Genomic DNA, 26,477 nt, shown 5'->3' on the forward strand with positions numbered 1-26,477 from the left:
CTAGCCACTGAGCCACCGCGTCACCCCCTTGGTGAGTGCCTTGTGCCGAAGTGAAGAGATTGTGAGGGAATTCCAGATGTGGAGTGGTGGGCAGTTATGTCCCAGCAGCTATCCAAGTCCTGCAGCTCATACACGGCACATCCAGCCCGACAGCCTCACCTTGGTGAAGTGGGAACTGTGCCCGTGATTGTCTGACTCGGGCCAGGTGATGCCCTGACACGTCCCTGGTTGGCACATGGTTGCCCTTTCAGAATGGCTTGCCTCACCCCTGCGTGACTCAGCAGATAAAGCAAAACCGTTGCGAGGGGGAATCACGGCCCGTAAAACGAACAGGCCGTGCCTCCAGAACCTTCCTTACCTCCGTCTTCCTGAGCGATCGCTCCTGATGACTGAGTGTAGAGAGCAGGGCAGCCTGCAGACAATGGAGTAAATGGTCAGGCAATAGCTGGAACTCCGTGGGTCCTGGGTCCCACTCCCTGCGCTAAGGTACTACAGTGACTCAGCGTTCCTCTTAGTCCCGAAGGGATTCTGCACTGTCACGGGCTCGTTCATTGTCCCCGAACACAACAGTGACTCAGCATTCCTCACGCATTGTCACTTGAACACAGATGAAAAGGCAGGAATTCTGCACTGTCATGGTTAGTTCATTCACTCGGTGCCCAGTAATGAGTCAACTGACTGATTGTGACAGATTTCCCTCCCGGGCTAGAGGCGCATGACAGTGCTGGCTATCAGTTGCACGCTCAGTTCATTGACTGAGTTCCCAGCAGTGAGTCCCACCCACTGGAGCTGACTGTTCAGTCCTTAAACTCTGTGCTTTCTTCTGGCTGGCTCCTCGTCTGTATTTCCCCTGACGTGGGTGTGCCTCAGTGATGTCTTCGAGCAGGAATTCCCTGTTTATAAACCGATTAGAGGAGAGGAATTACTTGTGGCTCTATTAGTGTTTGAGGAACTCTGTTAGAATCAACACAGCTGAACTCACTCAGATAAAAACCAGCACCTCCAGCACTTGCCAGAAAGCACCTTGCCGGCAAACATGACTGAAGACAAGAACGAAATCTCTATTCTCGAAGATATGAAAACGATCAGTGTCTACACGGGTAACGTGGTGAGGTGGTGTGGATCAATGAAGAAGTGTCCAACGTCAACAGCTCAAGAGGTAGTACATTTATCTCTGTCATCTCTTCAACCTGATGTTCTAGGGGGATGCGATTCAACTGAGGGGAGACAATGGCCTAGGGGTATTATTGCTGGGCTGTTGACCCAGGAACCCAGATTCAAATCCTGCTCACGGGAGATGGTGGGACTTGAATTCAATATATTAAAAAAAATCTGGAATTAAGGGCATAATAATGGCCATGATTCCATTGTCGAAACAAACCCATCTGACTCACTAATCTCCTTCGAGGATGGAAACTACCATCCTTACCTGGTCTGATCTACGTGTGGCTATATAGATGCAAGTTATTCCATGATAAAGCTACCCTTTGGTGACCAGCAATGTGGTTGACACTTAATTGCCCCTCTAGGCATTCAGGGATGGGCAATAAAAGCCAGTACAGCCAGTGACACCCTCAGCCTGTGAATGCATAAAACAAATTAAATCGGCTAAAGGGCCTTCCTCCTTCAAAACTGCCTTCTTTCCAAGGACACTGTAGTATGGATATAAATCGATGCAGACCTGTTGAGCCTGAAGGATATGATCCACACAAGCTTCTTTTATCTAACCTTATCAGAATGTCCCCAGTGAGCAGACCCTCTCCCATTGTCTACATCCCTGGTTAGGTCTATGGTATGGGGGGTCCATGTCACTCTTATTTTTTATGGCTCTTGTGGGCTCAGTGGTGAGCACTGCTGCCTCACAGCACTAGGGACCCGGGTTTGATTCCAGCCTCAGGCGACTGTCTGTGTGGAGTTTGCACATTCTCCCCGTATCTGCGTGGGTTTCCTCTGGGTGCTCCGGTTTCCTCCCACAGTCCAAAGATGTGCAGGTCAGGTGAATTGGTTATGCTACATTGCCCATAGTGTTAAGTGAATTAGTCAGAGGGAATTGAGTTTGGGTGGGTTACTCTTCAGAGGGTCGGTGTGGACTGGTTGGGCCAAAGGGCCTGTTTTCACGCTGTAGGGAATCTAATCTAATGCAATGGTAGTGTTACAACCTCTGAACCAGGAGGCCTGGGGGAGGGGACTGGGAATGAAGGGTGTGGAGGTTGGAAGTGGGAACAGTGAGGGATGGGAATGGTGGGGTTTGGGAGTGGGAATGGTGAGGGTTGGGAGTGGGAATGGTGAGGGAGTGGGAATGGTGAGGGTTGGGAGTAGGAACGGAGGAGGTTGGGAATAGGAACGGTGGAGGTTGGGAATAGTGGGACTTGGGAGTGGGAATGTGGGGATTGGGAATGAGATTGGTGAGGAAATGAGGACTGCAGATGCTGGAGATCAGAGCTGAAAAATGATTTGCTGAAAAAGCGCAGCAGGTCAGGCAGCATCCAAGGAGCAGGAGAATCGACGTTTTGGGCGTAAGCCCTTCTTCAGGAATCATTCCTGAAGAAGGGCTTATGCCTGAAACGTCAATTCCCCTGTTCCTTGGATGCTGCCTGACCTGCTGCGCTTTTCCAGCAACACATTTTTCAGAATGAGATTGGTGAGGTTTAGGAGTGGGAATAGTGGGGGATGGGAATGGGAATGATGGGGGTTGGGAGTGGAATAGTGGGGGCTGAAAGTGGGAATGATAGCATGAGTGGGGACGAATGGGGGTGATGGGACCCCCATTAGCCCCTGGAGCTATAATGTTGGAGTGATAAGGACCAAGGCAGTAACAGCAGGTCAGATTACAGGAGCGGTATTCCTATTTTGACAGACCTTGGCTCCCTCAGCTCTCCCGAACAGTTTCCAAACCTCAAAATAGCAGGAGCTTTGGGAAAGATCACACCCATGAGTGGTGGACTGCAAAGAAATGATTGATCCAATTCCATACTGATGTATTTACTATCTCTTTCCAGCCAACATCATGACCAGCATTGACGACAACAGGGAGAGTCACAGATTGATGTCAGTGCTTTTGAACGGGAGGGATAGGAGGTTCATTGTGTAAAATTAGACTGTCCCCGAGTGAGGGGAAGAGTGAGTTAAAGTAGCCATGGTGGAAAGAAGAGCAAAAAGCGGAATTCTCGTCTTAAAGATATTTATTTCTACTGCGTTGTGACGCACCTCTGAAGCAGCTGGGACTTTAATGTTAGCCTTCTGTTTCAGAGAAAGGGCCACTACCATGCAGAGCGAGGGCTGTCTTTCAGACATCTTCCTGCTCGGCAGCAACGCTGATTACCATATGGTTTGTAATTCAGAGTAAAGCCAACAACATGGGTTCACTTCCCAAACTGGCTGAGGTGACCCTGAAAGACTCTCCTTCTCAAACTCTTCCCCCTCGCTTGAGGCCTGGTGACCCTCAGCTTAAATTCCCCAACCAGTCATCACTGTCTAACAAGGGGACAGTCTTGTGGTCTGGTGGGGCTATGGCAGGGTTTCACCTTTCACCTCCATCTTTGTCACACTACAACCGTCCCATTCTAAGTTCCACACTGAACGTGAGTTTGCACATTTAGAACAGCAGAGGAAAAAGTGTCAAAAAAAGGGCAAACATTAAGAGCGGTATCTTTGCAATACCTTTGACCTTAGGAAATTGGCATCAGTGACCAATAATCAATACAAGCATTACCACCACTATTATCAAGCTAGGAGCGTTTGGTTCCACTGTAGACTTGAACAAAAGTTTTCTTGAGTAGAGTTGTACATTAAGGGTATCAAATTCCATTTTACCTCAGAGTGCTATTGATTATTGTGCTCAGGCAATGTTTGACCAGATGTTAATTGCATCTAGTGGGGTTGTTTTTGTTATCCCTTCCACTTTACACTGTTTCTGTTCCAGAGATGACTGTACAGTAATTGGACAGCACGTCATTATGTTGTAAAGATTTTTAACACTGAATAAATCCAATCAAGTAGAAAAATATTTACCAATGGTCGGCTGAGTAAGTCTGGAATAATTGGCAAGAGAACGCGATTTTATATCCCTCTGTGCGGTTGGTTAAGGATTTTAACTCAGTTTGAGAAGAATGTAGGCGATAAACATGTTTTCTATTAAAAGTGAGCATAAGGTTCTCAGATGGTTGTGGAAAAGATATGTTCATTAATTTGTATTAAGACAGAAATCTGTAACCCATGCATGGGCTGGACCACACGTGACTCCATGCCAATGTGGTCGGCTTGTACATAGCCCTCAAAGTACTTGATTTGATTTATTGTCATGTGTACCTGAGTACAGTGAAAAGCTTTGTTTCCAAGCTGTACAGGCAGATCATAGTAGTCAAGGATACAGAGATCATAGGGTGCTTGGACAGAGTGAGGCACACAGGTTACACTGCACAGGAGGTATACAAAGCAAGCTCACCATTATTGGAAGCTAGAGGGTCCATTCATCAGTCTAATAACAGCAGGGAAGAAGCTGTTCCTGAACCTGTTAGTGCATGTGTTCAAGCTTCTGTATCTTCTGCCTGTTGGGAGAGGTTGTCGGAGAGCGTTAATGGGGTGGGAGGGGTCTTTGACCATGTTGGACTTTGCCACCAGGTCAGCCCCATGGGCATCATACAATGAGTTCCCTGATTGGGGCTGTTAATCTAGTCCAATCAGGGAGCCCTGGCTGACAGAGATAGACAGGAGGGTAGCACTACCGCAGTGAGGTGGTATTGTGGGGGTTAAGAAAAAAAATTTTTAAAAATAAACAGGAGATCCACTGGCCACTCGGATGTTTCCTTTTAAAAAAAAACAAGAGCGTCAGAGATACTGACACCCTGACAGCTGGCTCTGAGGGAGCCGGATTAAAAAAAAGCAAAAAAATAAACAGGAGGGTAGCACTACCGCAATTAGGCAGAAGTGTGGGGGTAAAAAAAGCTTTTTAAAAAATGGGGATGCAGGGATTCAGTTCACTCGACAAAAAAAAAGAGAAAAAATAATAATGAACAGGAGGGTGAGAGATTCTGTTCACTCTGAGAGCTGGCTCTTGAGGGAGCTGGATCAGTGTGTGTGAGTTCAAGGACTCTCCTCCTTGACTGTGTCTGAGAGGAAGGGGACTGTCCCTGGACCAGCTGCCCCACATTGAGAGAGCTCTAGGGAGGAAGGAGGAAGGAGGAGCCTTTGAGCCCTGGGCCTGCTTTTGGAGCTGCAGCCTGGGCATCACCCAGGTCAAGGGAGTGTTGCTGCTGACCTCGGGCCCACTCCCAATGCTGGTCTCTGGGACCCAACCCTGACCTGCCTCAACTGCTACAGCTTGGGGCCTGCCTCACTGCTGCTGCCTGGGACTCGCCTCTGGCCCCTCCCCAGGACCTCCACCACTGCTACTGCTGGAGGCCCACCTCCATTGCTACTGCCTGGGACTTGCCTTGGGGACCCTCCCCAACAGGTCTGCCCCCACCGCTGCGACCAAGGGCCTACCTGGGACTCGCCCGAGGCCAGTCTCCACCATTGCTGCCTGGGACTCACCTTGGGCACCTCCCCAGGACCTCCGCCACTGCTGCTGCCAGAGGCCCACCTCCACCGCTGCTGCCTGAGGCCTACCAACATTCAACAGCAGAGTATGGGAAGCCCGAAGGTCACGGGGCCCAGCCGCACCTACGCCAGGGTAACCGCTGCCTTAGGCTCGGCTGTCCCAACCCCGGCTGCAACCATGACCCCCTTCAGGCACCTGACTAAACGCCTGGGGGTAAAGGCCTATCCCCACCCCAACATGACCATCGAGGCTTGCAGCAAGGCCATGGCTAGCATGGTCGGCCCACTGGCCATTGTCACTGCAGCCAGGATGTATGGGAAGGCCGTCTTTTTCCTCAAGACCGAGCAGGCGGTCCACCTGGCCGTGGAGAGGGGGCTCACTGTGGGCGGGACACATTTGCCCGTCGACCCTCTGGAGGTCACGGCCCAGAGGGTCGTGATCTCCAACGTCCCGCCCTTCATTGCCAACGAGCTCCTTCTCCCCCACCTCACCACCTTGGGGGAGATCCGGTCAGGGATCCAACTGCTCCTGCTCGGTCTGAAGGACCCCGCCCTCCGGCACGTCTACTCCTTCCGACACCAGGTGTTTATTTGCCTGGCCCGGGAGGAGGTCACCGAGGGCTCATTTACCCTCCTCCACGAGGGCGTGACCTACCGCGCCTTCTGGACGGCGGACGGTGTGCAGTGCCACCTGTGCCATGAGGTGGGGCACATTAGAAAAAAACTGCCCCACCCAGAAGGCTGCCCAGCCCACACCAACAGCTGGTGGTGGTGCCACCGCACCCACTCCCCCTCCCCCGAAGTCAACACCACAAGCCCCGGCACTGGGGGCTAAGCCAGAGGCTTCCAATGCCTCTGGCGGGGAGGGGGAGAGCGTCCAGCCGGTCAGAAGGCGTTCAGAAAGACCCAACGTGTCAGGCCCGCCCACGGGGAGACCACTGTATCCCCTTCCCCGACACCTAGACCACGACCTGCCCCGCCCCAGCACGAGAACCCTGACCCCCAAACCCATACCTGATCCTGGTCCCACTGACTCCCACATCCACCCCCCACCCCGATACAGAGACCCCTGGGGCTTCAACACCTGGCCCAGGGGGAGCCGAGCCCTGGCACTAACCGGGGTGGAACCACCGCTACCCGACCTCCTACAGCAACCGTGCCTCTGGGCCCTGGAGAGGGAACTAGGGCCCAGCCCAGCCCAGCACATCACCTGATAAACCAGGGGCAGGGCAGGAAGTGACACGGCTGACCCTCCCCACCCTGGCCACACCACCTGTCTTCCCCCAGCCAATCGTATTCCGGGAAAGGCTGGGGGGAATGGGGAAACCTCGGGCCCCATGACCACCAAGGCGGGTGGGGGAGGGGTCGGTGACTGAGGGTGACTCCCGGAGGAGGGTTCAGGATCGATGGTGGACACTGGGGATGACGCGGACTCTGTCTGTAGCGACATTTGAGTCCCAGGTGCCCCCCACTGATCTCCCCCCCCCCCCCCCCCCCACCTTTCCCCCTCGAGGAACTCCGGAAGTTTGCCGAAGAAACTCTGAGTCGCCAGGATAGAGCCCAACTGGCGCTCGACCGCTGGAGCTCCTTCGAAAGAGTTTACTGGTTGGTCCACGCTGCTTGCCAGGTGCCTGGGCTTGACGTGAACAAGCGAAAGTGAGTCAGGAACTTCCTGGGGGCGCTCCTGGTGAGGGCGAGGGATTTCTGTGCCCCTCCCTCGTCCTCCCAGTAAATGTGTATATAGGTTTTTAACTGTACTGGTGGTGGTTGCACAACGCTTCCGACATGGAGACGACTATAGCCAGCCTCAACATCAACGGCAGCAGGGAGTCACAGCGCAGATTCCAGACCTTCTCGGTCCTTCGGGACGGGAGGTATGTAGTGTGCTTCCTGCAAGAAACCCACACTACCCCGGGAGACGAAGCCACCTGGCTCCTGGAGTGGCGAGGGGGGGTCGACATGAGTCACCTCACCCGCAGATCTGGCGGGGTGGCTATCCTGTTGGCCCCGCATTTTCAGCCGGAGATCTTGGGGGTCAGGGAGCCGGTGCCAGGCCGTTTGCTTCACCTGACGGTTCGGCTGGGGGGCGCGGTGCTTCACTTGGTGAACGTCTACGCTCCCCTGGCTGGGCCGAGGCAAGCGAGCTTCTTCGGAGAAGTGTCCGCTCATCTCGCTTCCATCGACGAGAACCAGTGCGTTGTCCTCGGGGGAGATTTTAACTGCGTCCTCGAGGGCAGTGACCACGGCGGTACCCGCACTGGCTGCGCGTCGGGGAAGAGGTTGGGGGACTTGGTCAAGTCCTTCGACCTGGTGGACGTCTGGCGGACTCTCCATCCCGACTCCATCGCCTTCACCTTCGTGAGGCCTGGGGTCGGAGCGTCCAGAATCGACCGCCTGTACGTTTCGCGGGCGTACGCCTCCTGTTTTCCGAAGGCCTCCACGCGGCAGGTGTCGTGCACGGACCATCACCTGGTGTGGGCGGAACTCCTTCCGTTCGGCGCCAGGCTCGGCTCCGCGTACTGGCACTTTAACAACCTGCTGCTGGAGGACGAGCGGTTCCGGGACTCATTTAGTCGTTTCTGGGCCGGCTGGAGAAGGAAGCGGGGAAGCTTCCCCTCCCTGAGGCTATGGTGGGACGTGGGCAAGGCTCACGTCCGCGTCTTCTGTCAGGAGTACGCGAGGGGGTCGACCAAGAGGCGGAAATCCAGGATCGTGGAGTTGGAGAGGGAGATGCTCGACCTGGAGTCACGCCTCGGTCAGCCCGACGCGGACCCGGCCCTGCGCGGGGTGTACGAAGAGAAGAAGGCCGCGCTCCGGGACCTGCAGCTCGTCGGGGCTCGGGGCGCGTACGTGAGGTCGTGGATCCAGCTCCTCCAGGACCTGGACCACGGCTCCCCCTTCTTCAACTCGCTGGAAAAAAGGCGCGGCACCCGTCAGCAGCTCCTTGTGCTGCTGGCCGACGACGGGTCCCTCGTCTCGGATCCGGAGGGCGTCAGGGCCCACGTCCGAAACTATTACACGGCTCTGTTCTCTCCGGATCCATCCAGCGAGGACGCTCGCAGAGTTCTGTGGGAGGACCTGCCGCAGCTCAGCCCGGAGGACGCCGGAAGGCTCGACGCTCCCGTCACTTTGGAGGAGCTGACCGGTGCCCTCGACCGGCTCTCGAGGGGCAAAACCCCGGGGCTGGACGGGCTGACTGTGGAGTTCTTCAGGGCGTTCTGGGACGTCCTGGGGAACGACTACGCACAGGTCCTGGGGGAGTGTCTAAATGAAGGGGGACCTTCGTTCTTTGAAGAACTGGCGTCCGGTCTCCCTCCTCAGCACGGACTACAACATCTTCGCCAGGGTGTTGTCTTCTCGCCTGGCTTCCGTGCTGGCCCACATGATTCACCCGGACCAGTCCTACACGGTCCTGGGCCGGAGGATACACGACAACGTCCACCTGGTCCGGGACCTGATCCATTTCTGTCGACGGGCTGGTCTGCCGAGCGCCTTCCTGTCTCTCGACCAGGAGAAGGCGTTCGACAGGGTCGATCACGAGTACCTGCTCGGGACTCTGCGGGCGTTCGGGTTCGGGACGCGGTTCGTCGCCCGGATCCGACTTTTGTACGCCGCCGCAGAGTGTCTGGTTAAAGTTAACGGGTCCCTGACGGCGCCCCTTCGCTTCGGGAGAGCAGTGCGTCAAGGCTGCCCCCTGTCCGGCCAGCTGTATTCCCTGTGCGTGGAGCCTTTCCTGCGCCTCTTGCGGAGGAGGTTGTCGGGGCTGGTTCTGTGCGGCGCGGGCACGGGGGTGGTCCTCTCGGCCTATGCCGACGAAGTGCTCCTCACTTTCACCGACCCGGCTGACCTGGGGAGGATGCGCGAGTGCCAGGCCGTGTACTCGGCGGCGTCTTCCGCCAGGATCAACTGGGCCAAATGTTCCGGACTACTGGTCGGTCCGTGGCGGGTGGACTCTCTGCTGGAGGAGTTACGGGGGTTCAGCTGGAGTACCACCCATCTCCTCTACCTGGGGGTCTACCTCAGTCCGGCTGAGGAATCCTGGCCGGCCAACTGGCAGGAGCTGGAGGCCAAAGTCTCGGCTCGCCTAGGCCGCTGGACAGGACTGCTCCGAGTGCTATCTTAAAGGAGTCGAGTCGGTCATAAACCAGCTGGTGGCCGCCATGCTGTGGTACCGGCTGGTCACTTTGGTCCCTCCTCCTGGCTTTGTCGCTGACATCCAGAGAACGTTGGTCGACTTCTTTTGGGACAAAAAGATGCACTGGGTCGCCGCGCAGGTTCTGAGTCTCCCTATCGAGGAGGGCGGTCAGTCGCTGGTGTGTGTCCGCACCCAGGTCGCGACGTTCCGCCTTCAGACCTTGCGGCGATACCTTTACGTCGAGCCTCCTCCTAGGTGGTGCGCCCTGGCGACGTATTTTTTCCGCCAGGTGCGTGACCTCAACTACGACACGCAGCTCCTGTTCGTCGACCGTGATGGTTTGGAGGTCGCCCTCCAGGTGCTGCCTGTCTTTTACCAGGACCTGATCACTGTCTGGAACATGGTCGAATCGCGTCGCGCCTACTCTCCGGCTGGAGTAGCGGCTGTCGTCAGGGAGCCGTTGCTCAGGAATCCGCACCTCCGTACTCGCGGGTTCGAGTGGCTGTCGGAGGGGAGGGCCGTGACGGCGAGGGTGACCAGGGTCAGGGACGTGCTGGGTGCCGGGGGCCTGGGCTGGACGCTGCCGCAGGACATAGCGAGCAGGGCAGCGGTAGACGTCCGGTACGTGGCCACCGCCATCCGACGCCTTAAAACGACGGTGCTCAGACCCGACGTAGTGCACCGGTTGGAGGACGCTCAGGTGTGCGGTGGGATCCCGTCCGCGCTCACCCCGGCCTGGACGGAATTTCACATTGGCCCCAAGGTCCCGTACTTCCCGCGGGAGCCTGTGCCCCACAACCTGAGCCGCCTCCGGAATTTTAATTTTGTTGCTTTTAGGGACATAAAAAGGAGGGCCCTGTATCGACTGCTGCTGCACACCGTCCACCTCTTCTCCCTCATCCACCGTCCGGACACGCCTTGGCGTGCCCATTTGCCACCGGGCGGTGGAGATCCCCAGTGGAGGGCTCTCTACGCGGGAGTCCTCCCCCTTTCTCTCGGGGATCTGGGGTGGAGGGTGCTGCACGCAGCAGTCCCCTGTAACCGCAGATTGCGGTGGTTCACGGACTCCCAGCCCAACTGCTTGTTCTGTGGCGCTGTGGAGTCCGTGGACCATGTATATATTGGGTGTGGGCGTTTGCACTCCCTTTTTGATTTTCTTAAGAACCTTCTCCTCTGTTTCTGGCTGCACTTCAGTCCCACGCTCCTTATCTTTGGGCACCCGGTACGGAGGAGGGAGGGCAAGTCCGAAGACCTCCTCGTGGGTCTGCTCCTGGGCCTGGCCAAACTGGCCATCAACAGGTCCAGGCAGCGGGCCGTGGACGGGGTCATTAGGGCCGACTGCCTGCCCCTCTTCCGGGGTTACGTTAGAGCCCGGGTGTCCTTGGAGAAGGAGCACGCGGTGTCCACCAACACCCTGGAGTCGTTCAGGGAGAGGTGGGCGCCGCAGGGAGTGGAGTGCATCATTTCTCCCTCCAACTCTATTTTGATTTAGTCCCTACCCTCCCCTTCACTGTTTTGATCACACAGCATTGCCCTTTGATGTGAAGGGCAGTGCTTGTCACTGGCCACTCGGGTGTTTACTTTCTTCCTGGTGGTGGAAATTGAATAAAGATTTGTGCACCTTGTGTTTCACACATGCGCACACACAACATGGGGGCTGGGGGAAAAAATAAGCACTACCGCAGTTAGGCGGTAGGGTGGGGGGGGAAAGTAAATGGGAGAGTCAGACAGCCTGCTGACTGAGAGCTGGCTCTTGAGGGAGCTGGCCCAGTGTGTGTGTGTGTCCTGAGCTTCCCAGGGAAACCTTTTGTACCATGCTCTGGAGAGGAATGGGTGTATAACGAAGGCTTGGTGATGATTTAGAACACGGAAAGGCAGTCAGGACCGTGAGTCATTGCCAATAAAAAAAGGGCGCTTGTCTTCAGTCGCATGTTTGGTCTTGCAAATCCACAGGTGTGAGCTTTTGGCATGCGAACGTGTGTGGACAGGTACCTCATCAGCTCGAGAGTCAGCTGCCAGCAGTCCCACCTGTCAACTCGTGGACAGGGAAAGAAATCAAGGAGAGCAACGATTCAGCATCTCCAACCCGCTCCGAGAGTTGGGCCTTCTCACCCACACCGCTGTGTAGTAAGCTTCCCCAACCAGATACAGTGGGCAGTGTCCCCACTTCATGACCCAGTGTTGTCCCAGTTCAAGGTCCCACCTTAGTCAAGAACGAACGTGTTCCTATCACTGGCCATAGGTGAGGGTTGACTTGTTACCCCATTCCAGTGCGTGGTCAGCAAGAGTGGGACAGATTCCTGGTCACATTGAGGAGCCTCGATCATCGGACTCCATGCCATCAGACCTAAACGTGGATGCCTCAGCTACCTGGATGCCTTGGGGGCTCAGTTGGTTTGCACCGCTCTGGACAAGATGGGCCGAACGGCTCCGTTTCCATGCTGTATCATTAGTAAAGCTGGAGGGTCCCTGTAGCTTGCAGCTGCGGTGAATTCAGACCCTGCGCCCTTGCCTCGTGTGGGGAGGTTACAAAGAGTCAAGTCTGCCTTTGGCCGGAATATCCAATGGGAAGGAAAGGAAGAGTCCTTCGTTGAATTGAATTGAATTTATTGTCACATGCCCGAGACACAGTGAAAAACTTTGTCTTGCCAGCAATACAGGCAGATCATAGAGTTAAATAGCATAGATATGTAAATAATAGGTCAACAGCAGCAAAAACACAGGGACAGGCGAATGTTGAGAGTTTGTGAGTTCATTCAGTATTCTAACAACAGTAGAGTAGAAACTGTTTCAAAACCGGCTGGTGCATGTGCTCAGGCTTCTGTACCCTCTCCCTGATGGTAGAGGTTGTAGAAAAACATTGCCAGGGTGGGATGGATCTTTGAGAATGCTGGCGGCCTTTCCTTGACAGCGGGGCCTGGTAGATGGATCCTATCGATGGGAGGTTGGCCTTTATGATTGTCCGAGCCGAGTTCACCACTCTCTGTAACCGTCTCCCATCCTGAACAGTTCAGGGAAGAACATCAGTAAATGTTTGTGTGTGCCCATTGATATTTCCCAATCCACCTGCTCAGAGATGTTATTACACACCGCCGGGGCAGGTGGGACTTGTTTCCTGGCTCTGAGGTAGTGACACTACCATTATGCCACAGGATCCTCCTGTGTGCTGAGTATGTGATTACACTTTTGGAGACTAGTTCCTTTGCAGGCATGTTGACATGACCCATCCCAATGGTGGATCCAACATGAGTTGGATGGTCCAAGGATCATCCTTGGAATTCTATCCCTCGGTCTGTCACACCAGGTTTGTGTTATTGACAGAGTTCTGGGCTCCACTTCCTAATTCACTCTATCTCTTTCTCCTTCCTTACTTGCCCTCCTATTGACTAAGATTCCAATTATATGTCCCCATATCTCGCAAAGAGTCTCCAACAAGCCAGTTGTGCGTGATAATGCCTCCTGGGACACTGAACATGCTATATAAATGCAGGTTGATGTTGTTACTCTGGTGGTCCATCTCTCCACCCCTCGAGGTAATAAAAACCCATCACAACCAAACCCCTCTGATCTCTTTTCCAGGTCCTGGATTGTCTCAAGGCTGCTTTGTGTGAGTGGGGTTCAAAGTGCAACTCTGATCGAATGGAAGGGAAGGTGAGTCTTCACCCTTGGCTGCTGTGTATTCCAGGCTCTGCTCAGAACTGCAGTGACCTCTCGGGATGCTGTGTTCCGATAAGATGCAATGTCAACGCAGGAGAAATCACTCTTGCCCTCGCATTTTAGATTAGATTAGATTCCCTACAGTGTGGAAACAGGCCCTTTGGCCCACTAAGTCCACACCGACCCTCCGAAGACTAACCCATCCAGATCCATTTCCCTCTGACCAATGCACCTAACACTATGGGGCAATTTAGCATGGCCAATCCACCCTGACCTACACATCTTTAGATTGTGAGAGGAAACCGGAGCACCCGGAGGAAACCCACGCAGACACGGGGAGAATGTGCAAACTCCACACAGACAGTCGCCCGAGGCTGGGATTGAACCTGGGACCCAGGTGCTGTGAGACAGCAGTGTTAACCACTGACCTTCCCATCTCAACACCATAATCGCTGCCCCCACTTTAGTCTCATTGCCAATTGTTTATTTGACCTCATTGGGATGGGTCATGATTGGCAAAGCTAACGATTGTAATCCTTCCTTCCTGCGATTCACACCTCATCGTTTACTCCCTTACTTGGACAAATACGCTGGAGCCTCTGGCTGGGAATATCTCAGGCTTTGTACCTGAGAGATCTTCACCTTTTGGGTCCCCCCGTATCTGAGGAAGGATGTTCTGGCAAAGGAGGGAGTGCAGAGAAGGTTAACCAGACTGGATTCCTGGGATCAGGATCAGAGTGGTGCTGGAAAAGCACAGCAGGTCAGGCAGCATCCGGGGAACAGGAAAATCGATGTTTCGGGCCAAAGCCCTTCATCAGGAATGGGATTGCTGGACTGACATAAGAAAACAGACTGGATGAGTTTAGGATTCTATTCGCTGGAGTCTTGAAGATTGAGGTGGGGGTGATCTCATAGAAACCTGTGAAATGCTAACAGGCCAAGACAGGGGGGACATGGGAAGGATGTTCCCGATGACCATGTAGAGTCAAGAACCAGCAGGTCATGGTCCGAGGATACAGGGTAGGCCATTTGGGACTGAGCTGAGAACTGTCTTCGCCCAGCGAGTCGGGGGGGAAGGGGGGGAAGGTGGTCTGAGGTTTTCTCTGCTACAGGAAGCAATTGAAATCAAAGCACTGAAGATTTGCGAGAAGGAGTTAGATATAGTTCTGAGGGCTGAAGGAAGAAAGGAGAACAGGGGATTGAGTTGGATGGTTAGCCATGATCCTGTTGAACGGCACAACAGGTTTGAAGAGCCGATTGACCTACTCCTGTTCTAGTTTTCAATGCTTAATCTCTCCCCATCATAGATCTCCTCTGTTTCCCCAGTGGATCGCTGCTAGTCTCAGGCCCACAGCTGGGAATATCGAATCAGCCACAATCCTATTGTATACCTGGGAGGATTTACCACAACTAGACACAGGAGGGGTGGACCTGAGAGAAGTCATTTCCCCTTGACCCTGCCTTCTCCACCCTCTGATCATCAGCCCTCACGCTGATTGGTGGAGCAATCGATCACTGAGCATCCCTTGACGACATTTCATTGGCTCACCCCGAGCCAGCATTGAGGGTCCACCAGCCTTCCCTGATTGGATAGTGGACCTGTTCCCTGGCCTTGGATTGGCTGAGATGTTGTAAAGAGACCAGAGGCACCTGCAGTATTTGGCTTTCACTCCCAACCCTCTGGGGCCCACGCTCCACCTCTCCATGGCGTTGACTGTTTCTTGGGTATATTTTTAATCTCTAAGCCACCTCACCCTTCCACCCAGTTTAATGCCGTCTGCAAGCTCAGATAGCTGGGGTCCAAGCACTGAGCGCTGTGCGAAGGTCACCAAAGTCCCACTCCCACATTAGAGAGAGAGAGAGGTAACTGTTTAAACCTGGAGCTCACCACACCTTAGGGAAGGGGTGAGGTTGAGATGACAGGATGTTCACAACCACCCCAGCAGACATGGGCATTGAACCTATGCTGTCAGAGTCACTTTGACCATCACAATCCAGTCATCCAGCCAACTGAGCTAACTGATCAATCACTGCCCATCACTCACAAAAAGGCCTGTTTATTTCTAAGCCTCATTTCCTTGTCTATCTCTAACCATGAGTAAGAGAAAGACTAAAGATAAGAATTCAAAAGCATTCGATCTCTTTATTTGTTTGGCTGTTATTCTGGTTAACATCGGTTTAGTTATTAACACTGCCTTTTTATTTATCTCCCACGTCTCTCTCTATTGACCAGTTTCACCAGGGGTTACCCGAGCACCTGGTCTGTAATCTGATTCAACCAACAGAGTGGATTGACCCTGATGAGAGACAGGATATCCGTATATCAGGTAGGTGAGGGTTACAGAGATAGGGAGGGGGTGTAGGGGCTGGAGAGAGTTACAGAGATAGGGAGGGGGTGTAGGGGCTGGAGAGAGTTACAGAGATAGGGAGGGGGTGTAGGGGCTGGAGAGAGTTACAGAGATAGGGAGGGGGTGTAGGGGCTGGAGGAGTGGACAGAGATAGGGAGGGGGTGTAGGGGCTGGAGGAGTGGACAGAGATAGGGAGGGGGTACAGGGGCTGGAGAGAGTTACAGAGATAGGGAGGGGGTGTAGGGGCTGGAGAGACTTACAGAGATAGGGAGGGGGTGTAGGGGCTGGAGAGACTTACAGAGATAGGGAGGGGGTGTAGGGGCTGGCGAGAGTTACAGAGATAGGGAGGGGGTGTAGGGGCTGGAGAGAGTTACAGAGATAGGGAGGGGGTGTAGGGGCTGGAGGGGGTTACAGAGATAGGGAGGGGGTGTAGGGGCTGGAGGAGGTGACAGAGATAGGGAGGGGGTACAGGGGCTGGCGAGAGTTACAGAGATAGGGAGGGGGTGTAGGGGCTGGCGAGAGTTACAGAGATAGGGAGGGGGTGTAGGGGCTGGAGGAGGTGACAGAGATAGGGAGGGGGTGTAGGGGCTGGAGGAGGTGACAGAGATAGGGAGGGGGTACAGGGGCTGGAGAGACTTACAGAGATAGGGAGGGGGTGTAGGGGCTGGAGAGAGTTACAGAGATAGGGAGGGGGTGTAGGGGCTGGAGGGGGTTACAGAGATAGGGAGGGGGTGTAGGGGCTGGAGGGGGTTACAGAGATAGGGAGGGGGTGTAGGGGCTGGAGAGAGTTACAGAGATAGGGAGGGGGTGTAGGGGCTGGCGAGAGTTACAGAGATAGGGAGGGGGTGTAGGGGCTGGCGAGAGTTACAGAGATAGGGAGGGGTTGTAGGGGCTGGAGAGAGTTACAGAGATAGGGAGGGGGTGTAGGGGCTGGAGGGGGTTACAGAGATAGGGAGGGGGTGTAGGGGCTGGAGAGAGTTACAGAGATAGGGAGGGGGTGTAGGGGCTGGAGGGAGTTACAGAGATAGGGAGGGGGTGTAGGGGCTGGAGAGAGTTACAGAGATAGGGAGGGGTCAGGTAACTGCTCCATCAGGGAGAGGCACTGTCCGCCTAGTTACAGAGCTCGCCAATCAAGGGCTACTATTGACACGGACAAGGGGCATTCCATCCACTGAGCCAACCATTAACACAGGGCAAAGGCGAAACACCTCAGTCCTCCATCTTCAGGAGGAGTGGTACAGTTACCATCAGAAATGGGAACAGGATGAGGCCATTCAGCCCCTCAGGCCTGCTCTGCCATTCAATAGGATCACTGCTGATCGTGCCCTTTCCCTGGAACCCTGGATTCCCTGAATGGTCAGGAATCTATCTCAGCCTTAAATATACAGAAGGGCTCTGCCCCCACAGCTCCCTGTGGCAAGGTGTTCCAAAGTCTCCCAGCCCTCAGAGAGATGTTCCTCCTCAGCTCAGACTTACATTGGTGCCCCGTGATTCTGAGACTGTGCCCCCAATCCGTGACTCTCCCTAACGCTGTCACCTCCTCCAGCCCCTACATCCCCTCCAGCCCCCTACACCCCCTCCCTATCTCTGTAAACCTCTCCAGCCCCTACACCCCCTCCCTATCTCTGTCACCTCCTCCAGCCCCCAACACCCCCTCCCTATCTCTGTCACCCCCTCCAGCCCCTACACTCCCTCCCTATCTCTGTCACCCACTACACCCCCTCCCTATCTCTGTCACCCCCTCCAGCCCCCTACACCCCCTCCCTATCTCTGTCACCTCCTCCAGCCCCTACACCCCCTCCCTATCTCTGTCACCCCCTCCAGCCCCTACACTCCCTCCCTATCTCTGTCACCCCCTCCAGCCCCTACACTCCCTCCCTATCTCTGTCACCCCCTCCAGCCCCTACACCCCCTCCCTATCTCTGTCACTCCCTCCAGCCCCTACACCCCCTCCCTATCTCTGTCACCCCCTCCAGCCCCTGTAACCCCTCCCTATCTCTGTCACCCCCTCCAGCCCCCTACACCCCCTCCCTATCTCTGTCACCCCCTCCAGCCCCTACACTCCCTCCCTATCTCTGTCACCCCCTCCAGCCCCTGTACCCCCTCCCTATCTCTGTCACCCCCTCCAGCCCCTACACTCCCTCCCTATCTCTGTCACCCCCTCCAGCCCCTACACCCTCTCAGCATCAGAGTACGGATAAGTTGGAGAAACTGGATCCGTTTGGTTCGGAGAAGTGGAAGTTGAGAGGAAATTTGATCCCAGGTGTTCTAAACCACAATAACCTGGCAGAGCAGAGAGGGTGGATCTGTCCCTGTTGCTGGAGGAGGAGGAGGGTTTGTAGATGTCGTGTGATTAGTGAGATACACCGAGAGACATTTCCACACGGTGGGTGGGTGTTGGGGCCTGGATTGTGCAACCTGACAGTGTGGGAGGGACTGGTCCCAACTGAGGATGTCATCAGGGAATTCAAATGGGAGAACATGCAGGGTCCACTGAGAGAAGGCAGTGAATGGTACAAATCACTCCTTCAGGAAGCTAGGACAGACACAATGGGCCGAACAGCCTCCTTCAATGCTGTACTGGTTCAGAGTCAGGATACAGAAGGAGTGATCAGTCTTGGCCCATCATTTAAGCTGCTCTCTGGCCAACTGTGTCCAGTTCTGCTTACTCTGTTACAGGAGGGATATCGTAAAGCTGCAGAGGGCTCAGAAAGGATTGACCAGGACTGAAAGGTCTGAGTTATACAGAGAGACAGAACAGGCTGGGGCTTTTTCAGCTGGCATGTAGGTGGGTGAGGGGTGACCTTATAAAGGTTTATCAAATCAGGAAGCTGAAGGGCGTGACACAGATAGGGAAGGGGTGTAGGGGCTGAAGGGGGTGACAGAGATAGGGAGGGGTTGTAGGGGCTGGAGCGGGTGACACAGATAGGGAGGGGGTATAGGGGCTGGAGGGGATTACAGCGATAGGGAAGGGGTGTAGGGGCTGGAGAGATTAGAGATAGGGTTGTGGTCTAGGGTCTGGAGGAGGGGACAGAGATAAAGTCATAGAGATGTACAGCATGGAAACAGACTCTTCGGTCCAACCCGTCCATGCCAACCAGCTATCCCAACCCAATCTAATCCCACTGGCCAGCATGTGGCCCATATCCCTTCAAACCTTCCTATTCATATACCCATCCAAATGCCTCTTAAATGTTGTAATTGTACCAGCCTCCACCACTTCATCTGGCAGCTCATTCCATACACGTACCATCCTCTGCGTGAAAAAGTTGCCCCTTAGGTCCCTTTTATATCTTTCCCCTCTCACCCTAAACCTATGCCCTCTAGTTCTGGACTCTCCCACCCCAGGAAAAAGACTTTGCCTATTTATCCTATCCATGCCCCTCTTGATTTTATAAGCCTCTATAAGGTCACCCCTCAGCCTCTGACGGTCCAGGGAAAACAGCCCCAGCCTGTCCAGCCTCTCCCTATAGCTCAAACCCTCCAACCCTGGTAACATCCTTGTATATCTTTCTGAACCCTTTCAAGTTTCACAACGTCTTTCCGATAGGAAAGAGACCAGAATTGCACACAATATTCCAACAGTGGCCTAACCAATGTCCTGTACAGCTGCAACATGACCTCCCAACTCCTGTACTCAATACTCTGACCAATAAAGGAAAGCATACCAAATGCCTTCTTCACTATCCTATCTACCTGCGACTCCACTTTCAAGGAACTATGAACCTGCACTCCAAGGTCTCTTTGTTCAGCAACACTCCCTCGGACCTTACCATTAAGTGTATAAGTCCTGCTAAGACTTGCCTTTCCACAATGGAGCACCTTCCAATTTTCTAAATTAAACTCCATCTGGCACTCCTCAAAGATAGGGAGGAGTGCAGGGCTGGAGGGGTTGATAGGAATAGAGATAGGAATCTGTTTACTTTAATTGCTTGTACTGCCTGACCTCATATTTCTCTTTCCCACAGCCAAACTGTTCATCTGTCAATCTGACTTAAAGATTGTTAAGGAGGCGGTGACGTGTGGTAAGTGAGATTGCCAGTTGGGAGAACCATAAGAGAGGGGTCTGTCCTCTGTCTGCTTTGTGTGTCTGGGACTCTCAGAGTCATTGACATTACAACTGAGCTGTTTACTATGAATTTCCCAGAATCTGCAGGATTTTCCTGAGATTTCTCTTTGAGATGCTGTTGATAGCGGTGTACATGGTCAAGACAATGTCTCTTCAGCCTTCCCTCCAGAGTTGAGCACAGGGTTTAACCTCCCTGTCCAGTGCACTGCTGGGAGAGGGCTACATTGCAGTTGGTGCTGGGAAATTATACCAAGGTATTCACCCACAGCTCCCATCCAACTGCTCCTGGATAACAGGCAGCAGAGTCACCATCTCGATGTGAACCCAGAACTCGCTTTTAACCCTGGGCCACATTCATAACCTGACACCTCTTCACACCGCCTGCCCGGGCCCTTTGCTGCTCCTGGGATCCTGCTGTGCACAGGCGGGCTACTGTGGTTGCCTGGGAAAACGCAGTGGCAGCAGGAGAAAAGGCCGTGGATATGGCGTAAAGTTCTGGTGTGCAACCTCTCTCTTGTCCGGTGACCATTACCTTCAATGGGCTGAATGGCCTCCGTCGGGCCCATCACGACTCCATGAGGGTCCCTCAGCACATGTCCCAGATCCTCGCTGAAGGTTGGAAATGGTTCTCCTGTTCCAGCACCTTATTGGGCCAACAGTGTTCCCTCCAACCTCCGCCTCCATGAGCATCGTCCTCAGCTGTGGGTGCTCCGACCCCAGAGGAATCCGCTGCCACTCACCTTGGCAATCGCCCTGTGTTGTGCAGTTGCCAGCGAGTCCTTGAAAATCTCCTCCTAAATGTATCGAGCATGGTGGGGGGAGGGGTTCAGTTACAGATTCTCCCCCCTCAGCATGGACCCCCTCCAAATGTAATTCTGGTGTGTCCTAAACTCTGGTGCTAACTGTCAAAATATGTGGTGCTAGAAAAACACAGCAGGTCAGGCAGCATCTATAGAGCAGGAGAGTCAATGTTTTAAGCATAAGCCCCGTTCGCCATCCACCAACGTGCACCTTCCCTTAATCTCAGGGGTCTGTTCACCATCATCATAGAATCCCTACAGTGTGGAAAAAGGCCCTTTAGCCCAATGGGGCCACACCGACCCTCCAAAGAGTAACCGAGCCAGACCCATTCCCCTGACTAATGCACCTAACCTGAACACAATGGGCAATTTCCCATGGCCAATCCACCCTAACCTGCACATCTTTGGACTGTGGGAGGAAACCGGAGCACCCGGGGGAAACCCACGCAGACAAGGGGAGAATGTGCAAACTCCACAGTCAGTCGCCCGAGGGTGGAATCGAACCGGGTTCCTGGTGCTGTGAGACAGCAGTGCTAACCACTGAGCCACCGTGCCGCCCAGGCTGGGCAACTAAAGATCCAACTGATTTGTCATTCCGAATTCAGGAAGCGTGGAATTACAGAGGGCCTTTTTTCCCTTTCCAATTGCAGCCTGCTCGGAGCTCGGGGTCAGTCAGCTGGATTCGGTCATTCTCTCAGTTGTGGCCCTATCGGAAGAGAACCGGCCAACTCTGGAGGACCTGATGCCTTACTGGAAGGAACTGGAGGTCTTTGTCCAAGGGCAGAAGGTCGCATCCATCGGAGTCTCAGACTTGGACCGGGAAGTGCTGGAGGCCTTGTGCCAACATGCTCAGGTATGCGCCCTACCCCTACACCCCACACACACCCTCCTCTCCCCACTCACCCCGGTTTCTCTTCCGTCACCATTCCCCCGAAGCCTTGTTGCATTTACAGCCCCCCTAATTCCTTACCTCGATGGATATACGCCATTGCCGGTGAGGATTTCAGCCAAAGCTCAGCATGTGTCCCTTTCCAGAGTGTAAACCCTCGCCTGAGTGTCCCCCTGCATTACTGAGGGAGTGCTGCACTGCCAGACATGCTGGGTTTCTGATGAGGTGTGAAATCCATGTCCTCCTTGGCCTGAGTAATGATGCCACTGGGAGCTGAACAGCCGCATTCACCTTGACCGATGTTTGTTCCTCTCTCAACATCGCCAACAGAGTGAGTGATCACATCACCATCTGCTGCTGCACTGTCCCTTCATTAAACATCGGGGATTCCAGAATGACAGACAGACCCACCCAGGTCAGGGTGACTGCAGGTTCAACCCCTGATCTGACCACACTGTTCAACAGGTGCAATGGCAGCTGCAGAACCAAAACAGCTTAAAATCATTGTGTCTCTGTGTGTGAGTGAGTGAGAATATGAATGTGTGTGACTGACTGTGCGAGAAAGTGTGTGTCTGTGTGTGTGCGCACATGTGAGTGTATGCATGTGTGCCTGACTACATATACGTGTCTATGTGGGCAAGTGTGTGCACATGTGTGTATATATGTGTCTGTGCATTCCTGTATGTACATGCAGATGCATATGTGTCCATGTGTATGTATCAGCGAGTCTTGTGCATGCATGTGTGTCTGTGCATGCATATGTGTGTGCAAATGTGTAACGTGTTGTGTGTTTGGGAGTGTGTAGTGTGTGTGTGTGTGAGCAAGTGTATAGACAGCGGTGTGTGAATGTATAGTGGGTGTGCACACGTATGTGGGTGTGTGTCAGCAAGTATGTAAAGTATTGAGAGTGGTGTGTGTGGGTGCATGCCTGTGTGAGTGATTGTGTGTTTGTGTGTGTGAGCGCGTGTGTGTCTGTGTGGATGTGTGAGAGAGTGTGTGCATGCATCTGTGTGTGTGTGAGGACCGTTTGTGTGTTTGCACGTGTGTGTGTGTGTATATTTGTATATGCATGTGTGTCTGACTATGCATGTCTATGTGGGCATGTGTGTGCACATATGCGTGTGTCTGTGCATGCATTTGTATATGTTCGTGTGTATGTGTCAACGAGTCTGTGTGCATGTGTCTGTGTATGCATATGTATGTGTGTTTATGTAGTGAGCATACAAATGTGTGTGTGCAGAGTGTGTTGTGTGTGGGAATGTGTAGTATGTGTGTGTGAACATGTATGAGTGTGTCACCAAGTATGTAAAGCTTGTGTGAGTGTCTGTGTTTGTGTGAGCGTGTGACAGAGAGAGGGTGTCTGTGTGTGTGTGAGAGATTATGTGTGTGAGTATGTAGTGTTGATATGGACTGAGATTCAGTGTAACACATGTTGTAATTGAATAAGCCTGCATATTCTCTCTTATCAAGTCCCCACTAGGAGCAGGAAATATTGAATCCATCCACACCCTCTGTCAACAGGAAGGGTGTGAAGGAAATCAGAGAGGAGCAGATAAATATGAGAGAAATAAATCAGCAGAGAGAGAGAGAGAGAGGATAGAGAGAGTTAACATTCCTCACAGAAAACGTTTTGAAACCTTACCTCTCTTCCTCCACCCACAGAGACTACTGCTGAGCTTCTCCAGCACTTTTGATTTCTCTTTCAGATCTCCAGCGTCCACAGTACTGTAGCTTTATCAGTCACATCGAATCCCAATGTTTTCAGCTGCCTGATCTAACCCGGATATTTTTTACTCCCAGGTACAACCCAGCAGTAATCAGGTGAACCTGGCCTCTTGCTGTGTAATACCACCTGACCTGGCTGCCTTCGCCAAAGACAATAATATCCAACTGCTGACCCATAATGACCCCGCAGGTAAGCTATTGGTTCATTCAGGGCTTTCTCCAGACAGTTTCTACAATGATCTGAACAATATTCCAGGCCCTTGGTTTGATGGATTGACTGTTAGACGTGGAAATTCCTGCTTGGGTTCTGACAGCCATCAGCATGTGTCCCCCTTGACAGAGTAAGTCTGGTTCAAATCCTACTTGAGTGATCCAGCCCCCGATAACTCAGGGGGAGAGAATTCCACAGACCGATTGAGAGGGAAAGGTAGTACTCCATATTAAATATGGACCCCCGGTTTTTAAACAACCTCTCCAAGTCTTCGCCTCCCTTAGAAGGTGAAACAGTTCAGAAAATGGTTCCGGGGGAGCAGAGAGGGGGAGGTACTCAGATATAGAGGACTTGAAACACCATAGTGTCCAAGCTGCAGGCAGAGTAGGAGAGAAGGGGGGGTTAGAATAGAATCTTTACAGGGCAGAAAGCAGTCACTTGGCCCATTGAGTCTGCACTGACCCTCCAAAGAGCATCTCAACCAGTCTCACACCCCCAACATAACCCTGCATGGTTTTTATTCTAACTATTGCTAACCCATATATATTACAGGGCAGTTTAGCCAGTCCACCTAGATTGTACATCTTTGGACTGTGGGAAGAAACCAGAGCAGCCAGAGGAAACCCATGCAGACACTGGGAGAGTGTGCAAACTCCATGCAGACAGTTGCCTGAGGCTGGAATCGAACCCAGGTCCCTGGTGCTGTGAGGCAGCAGTGCTAACCACTGAGCCACCTTGTGGCCACTTACCCAGTTGGGAAATGAGTGTAGGGAAGTGGCCACAGTGAGGTTGGGCAGCTTGGACAGTGGTAGTGGGAGTGTTGGGGTGCGGCCGGGAGAGACAGAGCCTGAGGTAGATCCTCCAGAGATGTGGTGGGACTGGGTAGAGGGGGAGGGGGTGCTGGGACAGACAGCAGTCTCCAATCAGTGGGCAGGAATCTGCTCACATGATCAGCATTTATAACCCATCCCCCACTGCCCACGACTGTGTTCTGGGGGCGTGAAGTGTCCAACCCCATTTCCTGCGGGTCTGGGGTCACATGTAGGCCAGGACAGATTGGTGAGGCAGATTTCCTTCCCCATTAGTGAACCCAGATGAGCATTTACAACATAATAATAATAAAACAGGGAACAGCTGGAGATCCAAAACAGAAACAGAAATTGCTGGCGAAACTCAGCAGGTCTGGCAGCATCCGTGGGTAGAAAGCAGAATTAATGCTTTAAGTCTGTTGACTCTTCATCAGAACTAAGCATTTGCAACAATGGGTTTGCTTTTAATTGCAAATTTATTAATTGAATTTAACTCAACGTTTATGAATGAAATCTAAAGCTTAGGAGTCCCATGGGTGGGATTTGAAATGATGCCCCATAGAATGTTAAGCTAAAAATCACTGACTTTGTGCCATTGCCAGTACATCACCATCGCCCCTGGTGTTGTCTGAGAGATGCCTATTGGCTGCTGTTTGCCCTGGGATATTGTGCAGCTTTGAAGGCAGTTCAGAGAAGGTTCACTCGGCTGGTTCCTCAGGGATTAGTTTGGGAGGAAAGGGTTTGTTCTGTAGTCATTGTAGTGTCAGGGGGATCTTAGTGAAACCTGGAGGATGCTGAGTGGGCATGACAGGCTAAAAGACAGAAAGTCAGAGAGTTTCTACAGCATGGAAAGTGGCCCTTTGGCCCATCGCCTCTGTGCCAGCTGTTAAAATCCATTTGTTGCAATCTGGGTGATTTTTGGGTGGCTCAGTGGTTAGCCCTGTTGCCTCACAGCACCATGGACCCAGGTTCGATTCCACCCTCTGGCGACTGTCTGTCTGTACATCCTCCTTGTGGGTTTCCTCCCACAGTCTAAAGATGTGCAGGTTAGGGTGGATTGGCCATGGGGAATACAGGGATAGGGTAGGTCTGGGTGGGATGCTCTTCAGAGGGCCGGTGTGAACTCGATGGGCCGAAAGGCCTGCTTCCATCCTGCCGGGATTCGATGGCTTTGGACTGTCAAATCAATCATCCCTCCCCCAGCCCAAGGACTAGTCAGTATCTGCACAATAAAGTCAATAGCTTTTTGCTTTAATTTAAGAGGAATTCAAATCTTTAATTGCCTCAAATCAAAGCAAAACACAGCATAAACAGAACTCCGAAACAGACACTGGAGAAACTCAGCAGGTTTGGCAGGACCTGTGGAGCGAGAGAAGCAGAGTTAAAATTCCGAGTTGTGTACAACTCATCGCCTGCGCATTGTTGCTTTCTCCCTGGTTATTGCTGTTGTCAATGGAGATGATCCTCCTATTCCTGGAGACTTCCTGGTCAGTCCCAGAAAGTTCCCAATCAATAGGAATCCTCCTTTAGAAATGACAGTCACATCACATTTCAGAAAATCAATAGGATCAAACATCCCCAGAAGAATGCAAGAAACGCCACCCTACAGTGGGGTGGGGGGAGAGCTGGGGAAATGCTACAAACAGTGAATCTTTAACCGAGAACGCAGATTTACAAAAGTGGTCTCATCCATCTAGATATCCTCCCAGTGGGATCTTTCCAGCAAGCCTTGCGTACCAGTCTGCAGGACCCTCGTGCTGATGAGTGGGCACCACATTGGATCCTTCGATACTCAGTGATCATTAAAGAGAGAGGAATCATCAAGTCAAAGGGTTACATGGTCCATGCTGAGAAACAAGCTGCAAGACACCAATGAGGTTGCCTTAAGGGCAGTTGGATTTGATGCTGCCCCAGTCTGGTTCTGACTCACTCACGTTCGGAAAGCTCGGTGCACGGGAAGACACAAGCGAGAATCAGCCCTGAGAAAGGACATTTGTGAGAAATGTCATTCTCCCCTCTCTTTCTTTAAGACTTGGCCCTTATGTTTTCTTTCTATGACCGTTTACAGTTACCGAAACTGCATCTCAAATTGTTTATCACAAAGGACGCATCTACCTAAAGCTGATTGCCACAACTCCAATTGAGTGTTATGTTGTTAATCAGACTCACTAGGTTGCCATGTTATAGGATATTAAAGTAATTCTTACATTTGTATAGCAGCTTTCACGCACTCCAGGATGACCCCACGCAATGCTGTACCTGGAAACTCTGGGCAAAGTTGTGCATAAATTAAGAC

At 53.0% G+C, this 26,477-nt stretch overlaps 1 protein-coding gene across 1 annotated transcript; it reads left to right on the plus strand.

Annotated features, from left to right (window-relative positions):
- Positions 1-769: 769 nt before the first annotated feature.
- Positions 770-26,362, plus strand: LOC140468148 (glutamate--cysteine ligase regulatory subunit-like). The gene is made up of 7 exons (XM_072564353.1): positions 770-1,159; positions 13,253-13,324; positions 15,564-15,657; positions 19,647-19,703; positions 21,198-21,400; positions 23,237-23,351; positions 25,879-26,362. Exons 1-7 carry the CDS (start codon positions 1,037-1,039, stop codon positions 26,055-26,057), a joined length of 843 nt encoding a protein of 280 aa, XP_072420454.1. The 5' UTR covers positions 770-1,036; the 3' UTR covers positions 26,058-26,362.
- The last annotated feature ends 115 nt before the right edge of the window (positions 26,363-26,477 follow it).

The sequence above is a fragment of the Chiloscyllium punctatum genome, chromosome 46 (assembly GCF_047496795.1).
Source record: "Chiloscyllium punctatum isolate Juve2018m chromosome 46, sChiPun1.3, whole genome shotgun sequence".
Classification (NCBI taxonomy): Eukaryota; Metazoa; Chordata; class Chondrichthyes; order Orectolobiformes; family Hemiscylliidae; genus Chiloscyllium; species Chiloscyllium punctatum.